The 20468-nt window shown below is 45.0% G+C and overlaps 1 protein-coding gene across 2 annotated transcripts in view; it reads left to right on the top strand.

Moving 5' to 3' along the window:
- The first annotated feature begins 600 nt into the window (after positions 1–600).
- The window catches only part of LOC135555701 (unconventional myosin-X-like), a 54074-nt gene continuing 34206 nt past the window's right edge, over positions 601–20468 (top strand). For both annotated transcript variants that reach the window (XM_064988377.1, XM_064988376.1), the window contains exons 1-2: positions 601–1275; positions 12297–12352. In XM_064988377.1, coding sequence (XP_064844449.1) covers positions 1141–1275; positions 12297–12352 — 191 coding nt within the window. In that variant the 5' untranslated portion in view covers positions 601–1140. The remainder of the gene's footprint in view (positions 1276–12296; positions 12353–20468) is intronic.

Raw genomic sequence — 20468 nt, 5'->3', positions numbered from 1 at the left:
GGCTTTTCTCTGTTCACATTTGGGAAGAAGAGCTCTGTCTATTAGTGATCAGTGATCACCATAACTGCCCGTGAAGTCATTGAAGGGAGTTTACTGGAATAGAGAATAAAGGGAGAGAGTCCATCTGCTTCCTATTGAGGCATTTCTTGTGTTTCTGAGGGCAAATGCCTGTGTTAACATCACCATTAGGCATGCACACACACTCACTCACACACTCACACGCACAACTCACATGCACACATGCTAAATCAACCAGAAAAAACAGCATGTAAATACACATTTACACAAGTACTGGCTTAGGCCTACCAACACAGTATTCACAGTAGCCTTCACACAAACATAAAGTAGACATGGTAAGAAAACATATTTTCTCAAGAATGATGGGCAAGGATGCTAAAGTCGTAGGTCATCAAAGAGGCATGTGACGCAATAGTCTGTTGGAAGAGGGGGCGTGTAAGATAGGCGTGCCTTTTCTGGTCGTGTTATAGTCCAGCCAGTTATATTTCGCATTCGACATGAGGGGACGGCTCGACCCGCCCATTCAAGGCTGGCTGATCTCTGGCACGCTTTTGTTCAAACTCAAGTCAAGTAAGTCATAATCGCCTGCCTACCCTTTAGTTTAGCTACAACACTGTAGTATGTGAATAGTAGCAAGCAACACGAATTTCGCTCCTCATATTGATTTCTTTATATGTCTTTTATTTACAATATTCATGGTTTTGTCAGCCAGTAGTGGTATTTAGGCTTCAAAGTAGATACATTGGTATTTTAGTTAGCTTGTGATAACTTGCGCAACGACTTCAGATACGAGCAAAGTCTCGGGACAAGGCAACAACTAGACTTTTGGAAGGACAGATTTGACATAACTTTCAGACTAATTTTCACCAGGTTGAACTCTTCGATAGATTCTATGTTCCTTCTATAGGCTAGTGTTGGACAATTCTTTTGGCGTATGTGTCTGTTTGTCATATTCCCTCTGGAAGTCTATGGAGAGAAGCTGTTCAACTTGGATGTTATCCTCACGCGACTCTGGATTTAGTTACGTACTGTGAGACGTACACGCGTAACCCCAGAGGCCAGACGTTGAATGTTGACTTTACGACAAGAATAGTCGAAAACACCTGACTTGACCCGATTTGAATGCCTGTGCAAGGATTTTGTTGGTTTCTGTGCTGCAGGCAGGGTTTCAATTTGCTCGGACGGGACTATGGGGAGAAAGAGGAGGAAGAATCTTTTGAGTTGCGCAACAAGGAGGATCTGACTTGCAACGGACGTGTAAGTAACCTTATCTGCATGCATTATTAGTATTACCATGTTAATATGATTTGTCTGCCCCCTCCTCCCCTATGATGCAGTTATACGTCGTTGTTAAGACCTGTCATACGCATCTATGCACAGCCTATGTATTATTCTCATCTTCATATGACAGCCAATATGTCAGTCAGATGGGATTTTGCTACATAGGGAGACATACCAATTTATAACAACACACCACAATGGCTGACGCTACGTGTTTATAAAAATTATTTAACCTGTATGGAACACGTTTGAGAGTACACAAAGTAGACATTGTATTTCAATCTGATTGCTTACTATGACACATCTACATGTTATAACATAGTTCTCTTTTTATTTTATTTTTATTTCACCTTTATTTAACCTGGTAGGCCAGTTGAGAACAAGTTCTCATTTACAACTGCGACCTGGCCAAGATAAAGCAAAGCACTGCGACAAAATACAACAACACAGAGTTACACGTGGGATTAACAAAGTACAGTCAATAACAATAGAACAATCTATATACACTGTGTGCAAATGGAGTAAGGAGGTAAGGCAATAAATAGGCCATGGTAGCGAAGTAATTACAATTTAGCAAATGAACACTGAAGTGATAGATGTACAGATGATGATGTACAAGTAGAAATACTGGTGTGCAAAAGAGCAAAAAAAAGCTCATAAAAACAATATGAGGATGAGATAGGTAGTTGGTTGGGCTATTTACAGATGGGCTGTGTAGAGCTGCAGCGATCTGTGAGCTGATCTGACAGCTGATGCTTAAAGTTAGTGAGGGAAATATGTCTCCAACTTCAGCGATTTTTGCAATTCGTTCCAGTCATTGGCAGCAGAGAACTGGAAGGAAAGGCGGCCAAAGGTGGGGTTGGATTTGGGGATGACCAGTGAGATATACCTGCTGGAGCGCGTGCTACGGGTGGGTGTTGTTATGGTGACCAGTGAGCTGAGTTATAACATAGTTATAACTAAGCATAACCTACATAGCCAGCATAAATAATGGTGCAGCTTGCTTTGAAGTGCAACACACAAGTGGCAGCTATAAGTCGATGAACCAATTTCATTCCTCACCACAGAGAGGTATAGCTGGCTACACAACTCCTTGCCACCCTAGTTACCCACCTTCCTTATTTTTGCCCTGAACACCAGCTCATGAATACACTCACGGCTGGCTATGGATTCAGCAGCAGGAAAATGATGTGGAGTTGGGCCGGGGCAAGGTCTATCCATGCAACAAAAATAACCATGTTCCACTTTAGAATCCTATCCAAGATGGATTAAAATGGTGACATGCAGACATAGGCAGGAATGAGCAGGCCTATGTGCACAAAGATAGGCCTAGACTAGAGGTTGTGTTAGATCAGCTTTGTTACAGAGCCCATATTTACAGTTTTGAAGTGGTACTACTACCATCATGCTGACTGATTCATTTTCCAGGATACAGGGAGTGTGTCAGGTCATTCACGTGACCTGCTCCCTCCATCACAATAAAATACAGTTCCACTGTCATGGATACAGGGCACGCAGACAGACAGAATGTGTGTTTGGCCTGTTCTTTGAAGCCTGGGCAACGTTGAGTAATCTCACACAGTGTGATGCAACCAAAAAGCCTACTGTTGAATGGAATCGATCCTGTGGCCTCCGTCCACTGTATGCCAAACAAGACTGTGGCCTTGTCTTCTCCGTAATGTCAGTCTTCTAATCGGGCACAGAGAGTTCAGCATTGTCCGCCCACTTGTGAGGGGTCATTGTTACCCTGTATTGAGGTAACCTCTTCACCTCAATCTAGTACACAACGTACTGTACCCTCCTCACATGTCCATTAAAAAGGAGCTTTACCTAGAATTCATTGTCAAAGTCAGTATTACTGACCGTAGCATAACAAGCCCTCTAGTTGTAGGCCTAATTCAATATTTCTTCATGTTAAGCTTTCAGTCATATTTTCTGTATTGCTTGCAGTGCTTAGCTTGACTTGGGCAGCATGTCTTCTTCCACAACGAGAACATGAAGCACCCATCCAGCCGAATAGTCCACTCTCCCCTCCTGTTCACATCTGAAGATAGATAGTCTATATCCATTCCTATCATCTCTCCTGTCTGCCAGCTGTTACACACGTTTGCTTTAGAAACTGGAGGGAGATACTTTTTTATGGAAATGGTCTTGAGTTGCGATGGATAGGCAGGTCTCTTCCCATCAGTCCAATGGCACTAACAGACTGGTCTGGTCCGGAGATAAGAGGAACATCTGGTGCTCAGGGGGATCCGGAGAGGTGTCCGTACTGGAGAGTTGTTCTTGGCAAACATCCCATGTCTTGATCATTATGCACCATCTGTGTGGCAGTGATAGCTAAAAAAACTCCATCCATGGTCCATTTCCTCAATCAATGCAGGGTTATTATAGTATGTCTCGGTTAAGGACGCTTGATGGGTTCAAAGTAAGACCCACTCCACCCCAGTGGAGGCTGCTGAGGGGAGGACGGCCCACAATAATGGCTGGAAAGGACCTAATGGAATGGCATTAATCATGTGGAACCCATGTTTGATGTGTTTGATACCATTCCACTTATTCCGCTCCAGCCATTACCACAACCCTGTCCTCCCCAATTAAGGTGCCTAAAACCTCCTGTGCTCAACCTCCCACCATATAGCATAACCCCCTCCCATCAAACCTAGCCATGCATATCCAGGTCCAAAAACTGTCTCCACCCCTCTTAGCCCCTCAATCATGTCTTCTCTCTGTCATTACCCCTTTGTGACTTACAGTGGGTTAAATCCATTTGAGTTCACTCACTTTTTGACAGCACACCTTTTGATTTGAACTAAACCTTCCATACTTATTTGCCCGTTGCTCAGAAAGTGACTTTTTGGACCTGAATACCAAAACGTTCAAGAGATAAAGGTGCTCAAAATTGACCTATTTTTGCATACCCCACCATACCATGAGACATGTCTTCATCACTGGAAAAGATAAACGGTGGAGATTGATATCATTTAGAAGCTTAAGAACAGGGTTGTCAAACTGTTTTATAATTCTTATTTTTTTATTACATATTTGCATATGTTGCGGCTAACAACCTATTTTTTACATAATCTAAGGTTTTTGTGTTGTGCCCGTCATCGGTTGAGACAAAACATGCTCTTTGAATACAGGTGGGTGTCATGTTTTGGCTGATAATGTACTAAAATGAGAATCAAATAGACATTTAGACTTTCAAATAATACCACAAAGATAGTTGGAGGTCCACATGTCAGAGAATGTTGACCTGAATGGGATATGTTGTTTTACATTTTAGGCTACTGTCAATCCTCCATAGGAAATCTATTGAAATCATTGAAGGATAGATAATATTATAGACATGACCACTTGACATTTGATGGTGGGTTGACCGGCGGCCATCTTTGAGGTAGTAATTAAAACTTAAAATTGCCATTGAATTGCCACTTTAATGGTGTACCAGCTACAGCTAGTCTGAAGGGATAGGTCCATTCACAGATTTGTTTTCTATGATTGAAATGACAACGACGAGACAGACTATAGGGAGGAGGTCAGAGACCTGGCCGGGTGGTGCCATAATAACAACCTATCCCTCAACGTAACCAAGACTAAGTAGATGATTTGTGGACTACAGGAAAAGGAGCACAGAGCACGTCCCCGTTCTCATCGACGGGGCTGTAGTGGAGCAGGTTGAGAGCTTCAAATTCCTTGGTGTCCACATCAACAACTAACTAGATTTGTTCAAACACACCAAGACAGTGAAGAGGGCACGACAAAGCCTATTCCCCCTCAGGAAACTAAAAAGATTTGGCATGGGTCCTGAGATCCTCAAAAGGTTCTACAGCTGCAACATCGAGAGCATCCTGACCGGTTGCATCACTGCCTGGTACGACAATTGCTTGGCCTCCGACCGCATGGCACTTCAGAGGGTAGTGCTTACGACCCAGTACATCACTGGGGCAAAGCTGCCTGCCATCCAGGACCTCTACACCAGGCGGTGTCAGAGGAAGGCTCTAAAAATTGTCAAAGACCCCAGCCACCCCAGTCATAGACTGTTCTCTCTACGACCGCATGGCAAGCGGTACCGGAGTGTCAAGTCTAGGACAAAAAGGCTTCTCAACAGTTTTTACCCCCAAGCCATAAGACTCCTGAACAGGTAACCAAATGTTTACCCGGACTATTTGCATTGTGTTCCCCCCCGTCCCAACCCCTCTGCTACTCTCTGTTTATCTTATATGCGTAGTCACTTTAACAATGCACTCATGGGGCGGCAGGGTAGCCTAGTGGTTAGAGCGTTGGACTAGTAACCGAAAGGTTGCAAGTTCGAATCCCCGAGCTGACAAGGTACAAATCTGTCGTTCTGTCCCTGAACAGGCAGTTAACCCACTGTTCCTAGGCCGTCATTGAAAATAAGAATTTGTTCTTAACTGACCTGCCTAGTAAAAATAAAAAACCTAAATTGGCCCGACCAACCAGTGCTCCCTCACATTGGCTAACCGGGCTATCTGCATTGTGTCCCGCCAACCCCTCTTTTTACGCTTCTGCTACTCTCTGTTCATCATATACGCATAGTCACTTTAACGATACCTACATGTACATACTACCTCAATAAGCCTGACTAACAGGTGTCTGTATATAGCCTTAATACTCTTATTTTCAAATGTCTTTTTACTGTTGTTTTATTTCTTTACTTACCTACACACACACACACACACACACATACCTTTTTTCTCACACCATTGGTTAGAGCCTGTAAGTAAGCATTTCACTGTAAGGTCTACACCTGTTGTATTCTGCGCACGTGACAAATAAACTTTGATTTGATTTGACCCACCCTGTATTCAACAGCATGTTGTGTCTCAACCGACGGCGGCACAACACAAACACCTCAGAGGATCTGAAGTAGGGTCTAAGCTACAACGTAAGAACAAAATCGGAGTTTACACGTTTTTAGATAATTGACGTGAAAGATTTTAAAAAATATATACATTTCTATTCAAAACATTTTTGTGCAAGAAATTATGAAATAGTTTGACAACTCTGTTTGTAAGCTTTTGAAATGAGTTCATATGAATTTACCCAATAGTGTGCTGCACACTTCCTTTCTCAAAAGAGAACAAAGAGAGTAACCTCAAAAGAACATCCCTGTCAATAATGATCTGATTTCACATTCATTGTGTGGCCGTCCATGTTGTATCATGTGGACGACAGTGAGCAGAGGCTATGTGAATGAGTGGTGATGAGGGTTTGTTCAAACCAAGCTTTGGTTTGTTTCCAGTGACTAAGGTTATTGTGTGTTCATACCCTTTCCTACAAACAGTAGGCCTCACCTCCCACTTGAGATTGTATCAGCTCCTTTAACTACAACCGGACACAACTCCCCAGAAAATATTGATTATTGATTTCTTGTCTACTGCTAATCCTGTTTCCTCCCGGCCTGACCCTTCTCACTGATATGTGCTGGATAAAGATACGACCAGTCAATACTACCTGCTGAGCCAACCATTAGACCTCAGCTGACCCAGACTAAGATTTTTTTTTTTTTATCCATTATTTTACCAGGTAAGTTGACTGAGAACACATTCTCATTTGCAGCAACACCCTGGGGAATAGTTACAGGGGAGAGGAGGGGGATGAATGAGCCAATTGTAAATTGGGGATTATTAGGTGACCGTGATGGTTTGAGGGTCAGATTGGGAATTTAGCCAGGACACCAGGGTAAACACCCCTACTCTTACAATAAGTGCCATGGGATCTTTAATGACCTCAGAGAGTCAGGACACCTGTTCAACATCCCATCCGAAAGACAGCACCCTACACAGGGCAATGTCCCCAATCACTGCCCTGGGGCATTGGGATATATTTTTTTAGACCAGAGGAAAGAGTGCCTCCTACTGGCCCTCTAACAACACTTCCAGCAGCATCTGGTCTCCCATCCAGGGACTGCCCAGGGCCAACCCTGCTTAGCTTCAGAAGCAAGCTAGCAGTGGTATGCAGGGTGGTATGCACCATTACAGCAGAGACTCCGAAGGCCGTCCATCCCAAGGAAAATCAAAGGATTTGTGAACTGTAATGTTTAGCTTTCCATGGTGTCAATGGTGGTTTTGGGGGTGGGGTCGGAAGGTGGGTGTCGTAGATGAGTCCTGGTCCTGGGAAAGCCCTACAGGGAAGTTCCACTGTTTACACAGTAGCCTCAGTTACGTCCAGCGTTTGACAAGCCGCACTTTGAGGCAGTAGGTCAGACCTCCCAGCCCTCCCTGTGCGTGTGTGTTGGAACATTTTCTCTCTAAAAGCTTGTTAGCTAAATGGTCCCCGCTGCTGCCAGGGGTGACCACAGCTACCCACAGGCCTGGTGGAGGAGTGACGAGTCTCCCCTCTTCTCCAGATACATCCACCCAACATCTTCACCACCACCACCATCTACTACGTCAACGTTTTCCTCTGCGGTGCCAAGAAGGGTTGTGAAGCGTAACAGCCATAATGCTGAAACTATGGAGTGATGCTCTGTGCACGGCCTGTGCTCCAGCTGAGGTTGGAGGCATGACTCAGTTGTGACGCTTGTGCAAGCTTGGCTGGCAGAGCAGTCCCTGCCTAGGCCAGTTCAGAACCTTTCCCATGCATGTTTACAATCCGGATTCAAAGAAATTGCTCTCCCAACAGCTGCCCAAACAGTCAGGCAGGCTGAGATGAATGCCTCCAGTGTTGAGATAGCCAGGGCACTAATTTTAGGAGAGGACATCCGTCATTCTCTCTCCCTTCCATGTTTCCACTTAAATCTCAGCATTCTGCTAGATGCAATATGAAGTTAGGCCTAGCTATGTTTGCCACCGGGCAATGTGACCGTCTACAACAGCTGCCAGCATTACCGGGAAGAAGCAGGTCCAGTCCTGGCTTGCCTGAAAGTGGGTCCCGTTAACCGGCTAACGGCGATGCCTCTGCCCTCCCCTCCTCCCTCTTCATTAGAAAAGAGTCTTCAGAGGTGTTACGGTACACTGGTTTATATTTGGTTTCCGTTGCGTCGCGGCCTCACCACCTTCAGGCCACACATCTGGTCCTCAGGCTGACGTTGGCAGAGCCCGAGCATTTCATCCTGGTTACTCAGCCTCCCAGGAGAGCTGCAGGGCCAGGCAGGGGGAGGAGGGAGGAGGGTGTGGTGGTGGTGCCAGAGGAGAGCGGAAGTGAGCCACGGAACGAATACATCACGGCATCTCTCTCTCTCTCCCTCCTTCCCTAGCCCCGGCTCCAGTCCGGATGAATCATCCCCTGCCTGCCCTCTCTTCCACTCTGTCTACTCTCTCCATTCGAGATCGACTCCTCCAGACTTCTGAAAAGCACGCCGTTCCCTCCTTCTTTTCTCCTTCTATCATCTTTGGGACTATGCATTTAAAGAGGTAGATTAGATCAGTGGTTCCCAAACCGAGGGTGAGGGATCGGCAGGGGCTTTCAACTTACTCTTGAAAGTTGTAATAGTGGAATGCACAAAGTGCGATTTTGAAATTGGGTAGTGCATCATCAGTTATCCTCTTGTCATATCAGTCATTTTATATATTAGAGAGATATTTATCACTTGTCCAGATCAACTAGCCCATAGATTTTGTTGTAATGTTTGAGTCATTCAAATGTCACATGAATACATATTAGACAAGGCAAAATGTACAGAATTGCAAGAAAATTAGCTTTAAAACTGCAACATTTTCTCTGCACCCCATGACAAAATGTGTAGAATTGCAGGAAATAAGTGTGAGTGAAAAAATTTGGGAATATCTGGTCTAGATAAACAGACAGGGGAGATAATGTTCAGTGACAGTGTTCTTTTCGTAGAGAGTACCTACTCATAATAAGATTGGGGGAGATTTATTTATTGGATTTATAAGCAGACTTCCCATATGGCAATTGGCAATCATTTCCATCACCAGTTTTCTCTCAGTCAGACATGGCAGGCTCAGGCTGTGTCTGGTGTGAGCAGAATGTCTAGGGAACGGGACTTGGCCAGTTGGTTGAGGGTCGACGAGGGCCAAGCAGAGCCAGGAGCAGGGGAGGGCCACAGCCCGCCCGAGCCTCATTCACAAATTGCTTTTCGACACCATTCAGTCATTCCTATCGGGCTCGTCTGACTTTTGCAGTACCTCTCCCTGGTTTAAACTTGAACTCAATCACATTACTCACACCTTCTTCTTATCCTTTCATTTGACCTCCGGCCCTCCGCCCGGCGTCTACCCTCATACAGAGCGCGTACTGTACATTAGTAGTTGGATTTTTCTTTTCACTTAAAAAAAACAAACTTTCTGAAGCACTTTGCAGAGGCAGAGTCCTAAACTTAGCAGACCCAGCAGTAACATGTGGTGTTTGAACAGCGAGGGGCCCAGAGCTGACCTGGATAGTGTTTCAGGTAGGCCGGAACCCCAGGCCGGGCCGCTGCAGGGCCTCCCTCAAGGCTGTGACTCCTCAGAGACAACATCACAGGCCACAGAAACACACAGCGCACCACGGACACGGGCCGACTGGATCACAGGCTAGCTCTGATGAGGTTTTCCAAGGTCCCATACGCAGTAAAAGGTAAATCTCCTTTCCAGCCCCTGGCTGCAGGGCGTCCAGAATAAAAAGTTCACTGTTCCAACTTGACTGCTAGCAGGGGCTCCGTGTATTCAGTTGACACATCTCTCAGTGTGCAGCAGAGAGAGGGGTGGGGATAGATGGCTGTTTAAGAGGAAAAGTACTGTACAGGGAAATGATGTTGGCCCCTTGTTGTGATTTTCCAGGAAATGAAAAAAAGCCCTCTGCTTAATCATCAGTGCAGTTAAAGTAAAAACAGGAGTCTGTCTCTACACCCTCATTTATGGGCCTAGTCTGTTTGTCTCCCTGGTCTGGCCTCTCTCTCTCTCTGGTCTCTCTCTGGTCTCTCTGGTCTCTCTCTCTCTCTCTCTCTCTCTCTCTCTCTCTCTCTCTCTCTCTCTCTCTCTCTCTCTCTCTCTCTCTCTCTCTCTCTCACTCTCTGTCCCTCTGTCTCTCTCTGAAAGAGGAGTGCCAGCAGTATGTGAGGGTAGGCTATACTGTGTTACAGCCTTGGTTGGTCTAGTGACCTAAAGGTTCAAGTGCTCTGGCTAGAAGTGTTTGCTAAGAAAAAAAGTTATTTATTTCTGTTGGTTTATTTTGACACTGTACCAACATTAGTCTTATGGGACTTGAATATATCATTGTCTCATTTGTGTGTTTATATAACAGTAATAAACCAATAAAGACACATACAGCTATGTGAGATAGGAGTGCGACCGACCACAAATATTTGATGTTAGTTGCCTTTTTCACAGAAACGACTGGATGTGAATAAAAGGGCGTGGGGGTGTGTGTTGAGCTAAAGCACAAAATAATCCTCTGTTCCTGGTTCTTATGTTAAATGAGCCTGTTTTGAATGCCATATTTCTCCCAACCATCTCACCCTTGCATGTGAAAGCCAACCATTACAAGAACAGAGCAGCTATGTGCCTGGTGTGGCTGCCAGGAAAGGCAGGCAGAATGCTATACTTTAACACACAGGGTTGGCTGGGGAGCAAACCTTCAGGGGTGAAATCACCCCATCTAGACTGCCTGGGAACCTACCTGAGAACCTACCATGCTAACTGTCATAGCACATTAACTAGCCTACATCAAATCTCCACAGGGTTATCTACCTTGAACTGATGGGCCCATAGCTCTCTCAGATCACCCCTCATTACACATGTATGTTGTAATCAGGATGCAGACTCTTCCCAGCTAGCACATAACGTTATGAGAACCATACGTTTCTTAGATCTTGGTGAGAGGGTGTTGGTCCTATGGTCATTTTACATACTACCTTCCCAAAACCTTTTGGGAATGGTGCAGGATAGTTGTTTGGCTTTGGAACATTCAAAGCTAATTTACACTACTTGAACAGAACGTTTCCTAAAAGTTCAAACATGGTTACATTTAATAAAAATGTTTGTAATTTTCTAGGAACGTTCTCCAACTGGTTTAACAATTGAGAATATTCTCAAATAGTTCAGAGAACATTAAGAAACAACGTTCTTCTGTGAGAATTTCAGTACTTCAGCATAACGTTTCCTATAGGTTTCCTCATGATTCTATTTAAAGTCATGTGCTTACATTGTTCTGAGTATGTTAAGAAACAACATTCTTCTCTGGGATTTTCAGTAGTTTCAGCATAACGTTTCCTACATGAGGAATCATGGTTCTATTTAAAGTCATGTTCTCAAATAGATCAGAGAACATACAAATAAGATCCATAAAAACCACAAGAAATGTTTTGTAACGTCCAGAGAACTTTCTAAGAATGTTATTTAAAAAATAATAATGTTCTGTAGCATCAACAACTATCTCTATCCTCTGTCTTGTTAAGCTTGATAGCTGTGTGGGTTGCGCCTACTAATTGGCCACACCGGACCTTAATCAGTGCTTGTTTCCTTTGAAATGGAGTCTGTTTGAATAGACTCAAATGAACAGCTTTGAATGAGTTGAAATACATGGCATGGTGGCCCAGTGGACTATTTCCATGGATACAGAACAGAAGGTCATAGATTCAAATCTCACTGATGTGCCACAATGAAAGAATACATGTGTTTACATGATTAATGCCTAAGCAAATACAATTTGATTTGTGCTTGGAGTTCAAAGCAGTTCAACTAAGCTAACAGTGTTATTAAAAGTCTTGTTGAAACATGTTCACAGAACCTTATTTTTATTGCCTTCAAATAACCTATAATTTCCATTCTCAGAACATTAATAAAACCTCTCAGGAAACGTTCAGGGAACCATAGTAAAACGTTCTCAGAACCTCCCTTCAACCAAAATATGAATGTTCCCAGAACAGGCGAAATGTTCACTTTCGTTCTCAGAATGTTTTACCGGTCAGGAAACGTATGGCTTCATTCCCAGAACCAATGGGAAACCAAAAACGTACGTGTCCACGACATTCAAGGAACCAAATGTGCTAGCTGGGTTAAGTGTTTTTTTTTTTTTTTTTGCTTTTTTCACAGGGTCCACTTGAGGTGACTCTCTCTCAGCCGACTCGCACAGCCAATGGGACAAACGGGTAAGTTGTTTGTGTGTGTGTTCGTGGATGTGTGTGTGTGTGTGAGTGAGTGAACACACGTTGTGCTGCTTTTAGGAAGTCAGTTCCTCTATAGCTCTTGCTGTTCATGTATGATTCTGTGTACGTGATGTGTCACCAAGCACGGACATCATTAGTACTCAATCTTTTTATCTTTTACTTCCCTCTACAGAGCTTGGTTCTTGGGGTTTCTCACCACAAGACTCATAGTATGCCTGACCACACATGCACACACACACACACATGCAGAAGTACACGTAGGATCTTAATTTGAGCCAATTTGCTACAACATAAAAGTTATCCTGCAGTGACAAGAAATGTGAAATAATGGTCATTTTTGTAGGGTTTGATACATTTTTTGTAAGGGAAAATCACAACATTCAGAAGCCTTTTAAACCTCAAATACACTACAAGTTCTCCTACAACGGGGTTATCAAATTAAGATTCTATATCTGTAGGACGTGCCAATACCACTACCAGATTCGCAGGCCATGTGTCAGCGGGACTCTCACACCGGGGTGCAAGATCTCACACACACACACACACACACACACACACACACACACACACACACACACACACACCAATTTCTTATTTATTTAACAAGGCATGTCAGTTAAGAACAAATTCTTATTTACAATGACGGCCTACTCCAGCCATATCCTAACTCGGACAACGCTGGGCCAATTGTGCACCGCTCTATGGGACTCCCAATCACAGCCGGTTATGATACAGCCTGATGATGCCTCTAGCACTGTGATGCAGTGCCTTAGACCCCTTGTGCCACTCGGGAGCCAAGACAACGTGAGTGTGGGATGGTGGTGGTTGAGGGGGAGATGAGTGATCTCAGGCCTGCATTACACTATCAGTCAGGCATCATATCCTTATCTACCCCCTCCTCTCTCCCACCTCACTCCCAGGCAATCTCAGTCTCAGTCCTCTCAGAGCACAGACGGCGTGGTGAAAAGTCCTAGAATTATATAACGTAGCTGATGAACAGTATACATGTCTGATAATGTCACAACTCGCTACAAGAGGACAACTCAAACAGGAAAGGGAGGAGGGCTGAGGGTGGGGGCGTTGAGGGAGCGGTGAGCTGAGGCTCTCTGAAGCCTCAAGTCAGACGGGACATGCAGCCTCCTGAGGGAGCGAGGGAGGGAGGGAGGACAGGGTGAGCGAGGTGACTCAATCTCACTTCAGGAACACACCCTAGAGGGGCGAGGCTGGCACAAGCGCGTGTGTGTGTGTGTGTGTGTGTGTGCTGCCACCTCCACAGAGCAGAGAAGAGCGATAGGCCTCAGAGCTGTCACACAGGTGATTTACTGCTGGTGCTAGAGGGAGTGTGTCAAATAACTGACTGACTATAATCATCACACTAAGAATTAGATGCTGTGCTACACGACCATTACATGGCCACTGGCCACACCTTTCTAATGGCCCATTACAAAGCAGGGAGGAGACACTGACGTATAGTCACATTTATCTCAGATATATTGGCATAGATTAGACCAGTTTAATGCATTTTTTAGGGGCCCATTTAGAGTCAAGTTAGACAATTCAAGGTATGAAATTCAGTCACAAGTGAATGCAGGCTAAGCAGAGTAGATCTGTATTGAAAAGCACTGCAATATTGAAGGGATGTTGAGAGTTTGTGCTATTCTGAAGGTGATCTTCATAGATTTCTGTCCATCCGGAATAGGAGAGTATAGGTTCCAGCAGGTCATCCCACACCCCCGTCTGTGTGCACTAACCTTTATACCACCTTCATTTGAACATGATTAGTCATGCCATGTAGTCGTTACTGCTCATTATGAGCCCTGCAGGCTTCACGTTCTGTTCTGCGGAAAGAGAGCTTCTCCTGAGCAGCTCAGTGGGCGTAGTTACATGTGTATTCACGTCCACAGTGTCTAGTGTGAAGTGAACAAAAGCCTCTGGTTAGCTAGGTTGATTGAGATGTGATACTGCAGAGAGAGAGAGAGAGAGAGAGAGGAGACAGGTGTGGGATCAGATGGGAGGGCTGTCATATGCCCATATGGGCAACATATGTCCATTTTAGGTTAGGTGTTGTGTGTTAGTTTCCCATTGCGTTGACCTACTAACCCAGAGTGGCAGCTCACCCATGGTGCCTGTCAGGTACAGAGTAGACCGACAATAGACAGACAGTAGACTGACAGAAGACAGTAGACAGTCAGTAGACCGACAGTAGACCGACAATAGGCAGTCAGTAGACAGTCAGTAGACCGAGAGTAGACCGACAGTAGGCAGTCAGTAGACCGACAGTAGACAGTCAGTAGACCGACAGTAGGCAGTCAGTAGACAGTCAGTAGACCGAGAGTAGACCGACAGTAGGCAGTCAGTAGACTGACAGTAGACCAACAGTAGACAGTCAGTAGCCAGTCAGAGACCGACAGTAGACCGTCAGTAGACCGGCCGTCAGCAGACCGACAGCAGACCAACAGTAGACAGTCAGTAGACAGTCAGAAGACCGACAGTAGACCGTCAGAAGACCGACAGTAGCCTGTCAGCTGACCGACAGTAGGCAGTCCGTTGGCAGTCAGTAGACAGACCGTAGTCGCCCCCTCATCCCAGCATGTGGTGCCAAGCTCAGTGTCAGCAGCAGTCAGGCCCATGATGTCTAACAGAGGCCTGTCATACAACCCCAACCCATACAGTCTGGCTGGTGCCTTTATGAAATGCCTTCATGGCCTACTGCCTGCCCCTCAAACAGGACAGGAGCCTCTCGCTCCCATGCATCCATATCTGTCTCACATAACCTCTATTTTCTCCCAACTCCTTCCCTCTCCCGCCTCAACCGAACCCCTCGTTGGCAGCCCAGGGACAGACAGAGGAGTGGGAGGGTAGGAGACACACAGGAGGCAGAACACAGTGGGACCACTGAGGGAAGCTCTCGCTAGCTTTTTTTCCTCCCTCTCTCTCGGTTTCTTTCTCTCTGTCCCTCTCTTTATTCTCCATTCTATGAAACACACTCTCTCTGTCAAGAGCATGACTCTTGGTGTGGGATGCCAGACAATGATGGCTGGAAGAGACTGAAAGAGACAGTGTTTACAACGGTCTTTGGAAGTGTATGTATGTGTGTGTGTGTGTGTGTGTGTGTGTGTTCCAAGAAGTCCTTGGATGTGATCTGTGTGGTAATTGCCTGTGTGTGTCAGTGCTCCTGAAATGCATTGTTTTCCTCCTTTCAAGACATTCCCTTCCTTCACACGCACATTGTCAAAGTCTCGTACACGCATGCAAGCCCCCCCTCCCACACACACTCACACACGCCCTCACACATACAAACACACACATGCCCTCACACACACGCATGCCCTCACACACACATGCCCTCACACACAGACACACTTCCTGTCCTCTCTCTCCGGTTCCCCCCCAAAACACATTTATGCACTCCCCTCTGCCTAGTCCAGAATTCCTTGGCAGTGGTCTTGAGTAAACAGTGTATTTTTAGAGCTGGGAGGTCATATAGGCCCACTCTTAATCACCACATTCCCATTTTCCCACCAGCCCCCTCCGTCTCAGCTCAGACAGAGGCCCAGCCAGGCACACTGGAGACGGAGAGGGGGATGGGAGGAGGATAGGATGGGGACTTGAGAGAAATATGGGCCTCTTCCCTCCCTCCACAGACTCCACAATGAGACGGTGGTCTGTGATTGCTCATTACCTACCTACAGTATGTGTTGTATTTGAAGGTTTCCCCAGAGACCGGTGTTTGTTTAAGAAGCCTCTGTGTTATATGACAGTTGCTCGTGTGTTTGTTCAGATGTCTAATAAAGTCTGGGTAACTTACATAGCTTTCACCTCTGTATATGAGCCATGGTTTAAAGCTGGACGTTGACCTCCTGGTTGAGCTCATCATAGCCGTGTGTGTTGTGCGATGAAGCTGTTTTTACGCCCCCAGTTAGCCGTATCTGGACGTTTGACCCCTCGGATCACAAATCTCAACTCCCATGTCATTTCCTGGGCTGGTTACTCAGCGACTGATGTAACATAACCCTGCATGAGAGGGCTTTGATCGGGCAACCATGGCTATATCCCAAATGGCACCGTATTCCCTATATAGTGCACTACTTTTCAACAAAGTCCTATGGGCCATGGTCAAAAGCAGTGCACTACATAAAGAATAAAGTGCCATTTGGGATGCAAGCCATGTTCAGGAGGGCGTACTTTGTATTCTGAAGCATGTCTGTCTGAACATAACTGCAGTCTGGCTCTGACCACGGTCCTCCAAGCCTCAGAGCAAGGACACTGTGTTTTTACAACTTTAATTAACGTCTCGTTGCTTTAATTTGATCTCGACCAAAATCAATTACTCATCAGCTCAGCTACTCTGGCCACCGTGAGTCTGACTGACTGGTAGACTCAAGTCAGACTCTGAAAGCCCAATCCCTCATATATTTAGTCCAGAGAGGACATATGAATGAAAAAAATGAATCCCTTCTTATGTCGAGATCACAACTTATTTATCTCCTAATCTCGACATAACAAAAGGATTTGTCGAGATCACGAGATAATCAAAAGTACCACGCATTCATTTGTTTACGACAACCACCTCATCAAGGAGCCCTGTGACTGCGTTGATCGCAATGCGCTCGTCGATGCCTGACAGGCTGCACTGTTTCTCAGGCTGCGTTCCACCCCCAAGACCACAGTCAATCGCATGCAAGCAACAACACCGCTAATTTGTCTTGTCTTGTGAGTTAGCTAGGTAGTCTTGTTGACTAGCTAGTTAGCTAGGTAGTCTTGTTAGCTGCTATTGTTAGCTAGACTAACTAATCTGACTGGCTGATCAGATTCAATTTTCAGCCTTAGAGGCTTAGAAATAAGTTGGGTGCCTTGTAGGCTGTTTCATAGGCAAAGCTCCTTGCAGGCAGATTAGCTGTTAAAGTGCTTTATAGGTAGATGCATATCTGATCCAGGGGTGGGCTCTATTCCTGTCAGGCTGATCAGATGAAATAGCAGCCTCAGAGGCTGATAAATCAAAATGCTGCTTTGTAAGATGTTTCATATGTAATGCTCCTTGCAGACAGCCTCTTCTTTTGTTGCTGTTACCTTTATTTAACTAGGCAAGTCGGTTAAAAAAAAAGAAGGTATTATTTTCAATGACGGCCTCCACCGGCTAAATACAGACAGTGCTGGGCCAATTGTGCACCGCCCTATGGGACTCCCAATCACGGCCAGTTGTGATACAGCCTGGGTTCGTACCAGGGTGTCTGTAGTAATGCCTCAAGCACTGAGATGCAGTACCTTAGACCGCTGTGCCACTCAGGAGCCCAACCTCTGAGGCTGCTATTGAATTTGATCAGCCTGTCAAGAATGGAGCTCACCCACTCTGTAAATTTAAATATTATCCATAAAACATGAAGTGTCCCTTACAATTATACACATATCAGTTATGCTAGCTAACAACCTGCATAGATAACAAGCTAGCTAGCTAACAAGACTACCTACAGTTGAAGTCGGAAGTTTACATACACCTTAGCCAAACACATTTAAACTCAGTTTTTCACAATTCCTGACATTTAATCCTAGTAAAAATTCCCGGTCTTAGGTCAGTTAGGATCACCACTTTATTTTAAGAATGTGAAATGTCAGAAAAATAGTAGAGAGAATTATTTATTTCAGCTTTTATTTCTTTCATCACATTCCCAGTGGGTCAGAAGTTTACATACACTCAATTAGTAATTGGTAGCATTGCCTTTAAATGGTTTAACTTGGGTCAAACATTTCGAGTAGCCTTCCACAAGCTTCCCACAAGAAGTTTGGTGAATGTTGGCCCATTCCTCCTGACAGAGCTGCTGTAACTGAGTCAGGTTTGTAGGCCTCTTTGCTCGCACATGCTTTTTCAGTTCTGCCCACAAATCTTCTATAGGATTGAGGTCAGGACTTTGTGATGGCCACTCCAATACCTTGACTTTGTTGTCCTTAAGCCATTTTGCAACAACTTTGGAAGTATGCTTGGGGTCATTGTCCATTTGGAAGACCCATTTGCGACCAAGCTTTAACTTCCTGACTGATGTCTTGAGATGTTGCTTCAATATATCCACATCATTTTCTGTCCTCATGATGCCATCTATTTTGTGAAGTGCACCAGTCCCTCCTTCAGCAAAGCACCCTCACAACATGATGCTGCCACCACCGTGCTTCACGGTTGGGATGGTCTTCTTCGGCTTGCAAGCCTCCACCTTTTCCTCCTAACATAACAATGGTCATTATGACCAAACAGTTCTATTTTTGTTTCATCAGACCAGAGGACCTTTCTCCAAAAAGTACGATCTTTGTCCCCATTTGCTGTTGCAAACTATAGTCTGGCTTTCTTATGGCGGTTTTGGAGCAGTGGCTTCTTCCTTGCTGAGCTGCCTTTCAGGTTATGTCGATATAGGACTCGTTTTACTGTGGATTTAGATACTTTTGTACCTGTTTCCTCCAGCGTCTTCACAAGGTCCTTTGCTGTTGTTCTGGGATTGATTTGCACTTTTCGCACCAAAGTAGGTTAATCTCTAGAAGACAGAACGCGTCTCCTTCCTGAGCGGTATGACGGCTGCGGGGTCCCATGGTGTTTATACTTGCGTACTATTGTTTGTACAGATGAACGTGGTACCTTCAGGCGTTTGGAAATTGCTCCCAAGGATGAACCAGACTTGTGGAGGTCTACAATTTTTGATTTTCCCATGATGTAAAGCAAAGAGGCACTGAGTTTGAAGGTAGGCCTTGAAATACATCCACAGGTACACCTCCAATTGACTCAAATGATGTCAATTTGCCTATCAGAAGCTTCTAAAGCCATGACATTATTTTCGGGAATTTGCCAAGGCACAGTCAATTTAGTGTATGTAAACTTCGGACCCACTGGAATTGTAATACAGTGAATTGTCCTAATCGACTTGCCAAAACTATAGTTTGTATTAACAAGAAATTTGTGGAGTGGTTGAAAAACGAGTGTATGTAAAACTTCCGACTTCACCTGTAGCTAACTAGCTCGCTCGCTCGCTCATAAGACTAGCCAAGTTAGCTGCGTTGTTGCTCACATGCGGGAGACATGTTTGCCTGTCAGGTATTGTTCAGGGCTTACATGCCCCGTGAGGGCTTAGATGCCCCATGTTACTATTCTAATTTATCAGCTGATAATGAGCTCCAAACAAAAATGAAAGAATAACAGCACGAAATGTACCATCCTTTAGTGTAGCAATCAATAAAAACATATGCGCTGATCCACCGTGGGCCCTGCCTCCTCCGCCATACTGTCAATCTAGCATCAATACGTCCACTCCTATTTATAGAGTTTATCTCGGGATATCGACAAAACATTTTTTTGTTATATCATAATCATGAGAGAATGATCTTCTGATCTCGGCAAAACGACTGATGCCGTAATCATCAGACAAGTAACGATCTCAACATAACGAGATGGTACTTTTTCCATTCATATGGCCTCTGTGGACTTCCATGTATGTTCATGTGTCTTCCATGAGTATGAGGCATAACAGAGATGTATTTTGTCCACTCTGGTCAGAAATGAGGCCTTGTCAGCTGGATCTGGTCAGATGCTTTATTTCCTTCCCTGTTGAGGGATTGTGAAAGTGAGCGGGACCGTGAGATTGAAACTAGGCATCGCAGAGAGAAAGCGATAGAGAGCCCAGTGGCGGTGATAATCATGGATGAATTAGAATATTGAGCAGTCAGACTGTTTTATTTGCCAGCCTTCTCTTACTCAGACACATGAGACAACACACACACACGTGCGCTCGCACGCAACACACACACACACACACACACACACACACACACACACACACACACACACACACACACACACACACACACACACACACACACACATATCAAGTATTTGCACACGGACACACAAATGCACAGAGAAAAAAAGCGAAGGTAGCCTGCCTAAATGATTACCGCCCATTGGCCCTCACGTCGGTAGCCATGAAGTGCTTTTAAAGGCTGGTCATAGCTCACATCAACATCATCATCTCGGAAACCCTAGATCCACTCCAATTCACAGATCCACACATGACACAATCTCAATCGCACTCCACACTGCCCTTTCCCACCAGGACAAAAGGAA

Source organism: Oncorhynchus masou, chromosome 15 (genome assembly GCF_036934945.1).
Source record: "Oncorhynchus masou masou isolate Uvic2021 chromosome 15, UVic_Omas_1.1, whole genome shotgun sequence".
NCBI classification, from domain to species: domain Eukaryota; kingdom Metazoa; phylum Chordata; class Actinopteri; order Salmoniformes; family Salmonidae; genus Oncorhynchus; species Oncorhynchus masou.
Note: the sequence above shows the minus strand (reverse complement) of the source record. Positions and strands in the feature narration are given on the sequence as shown.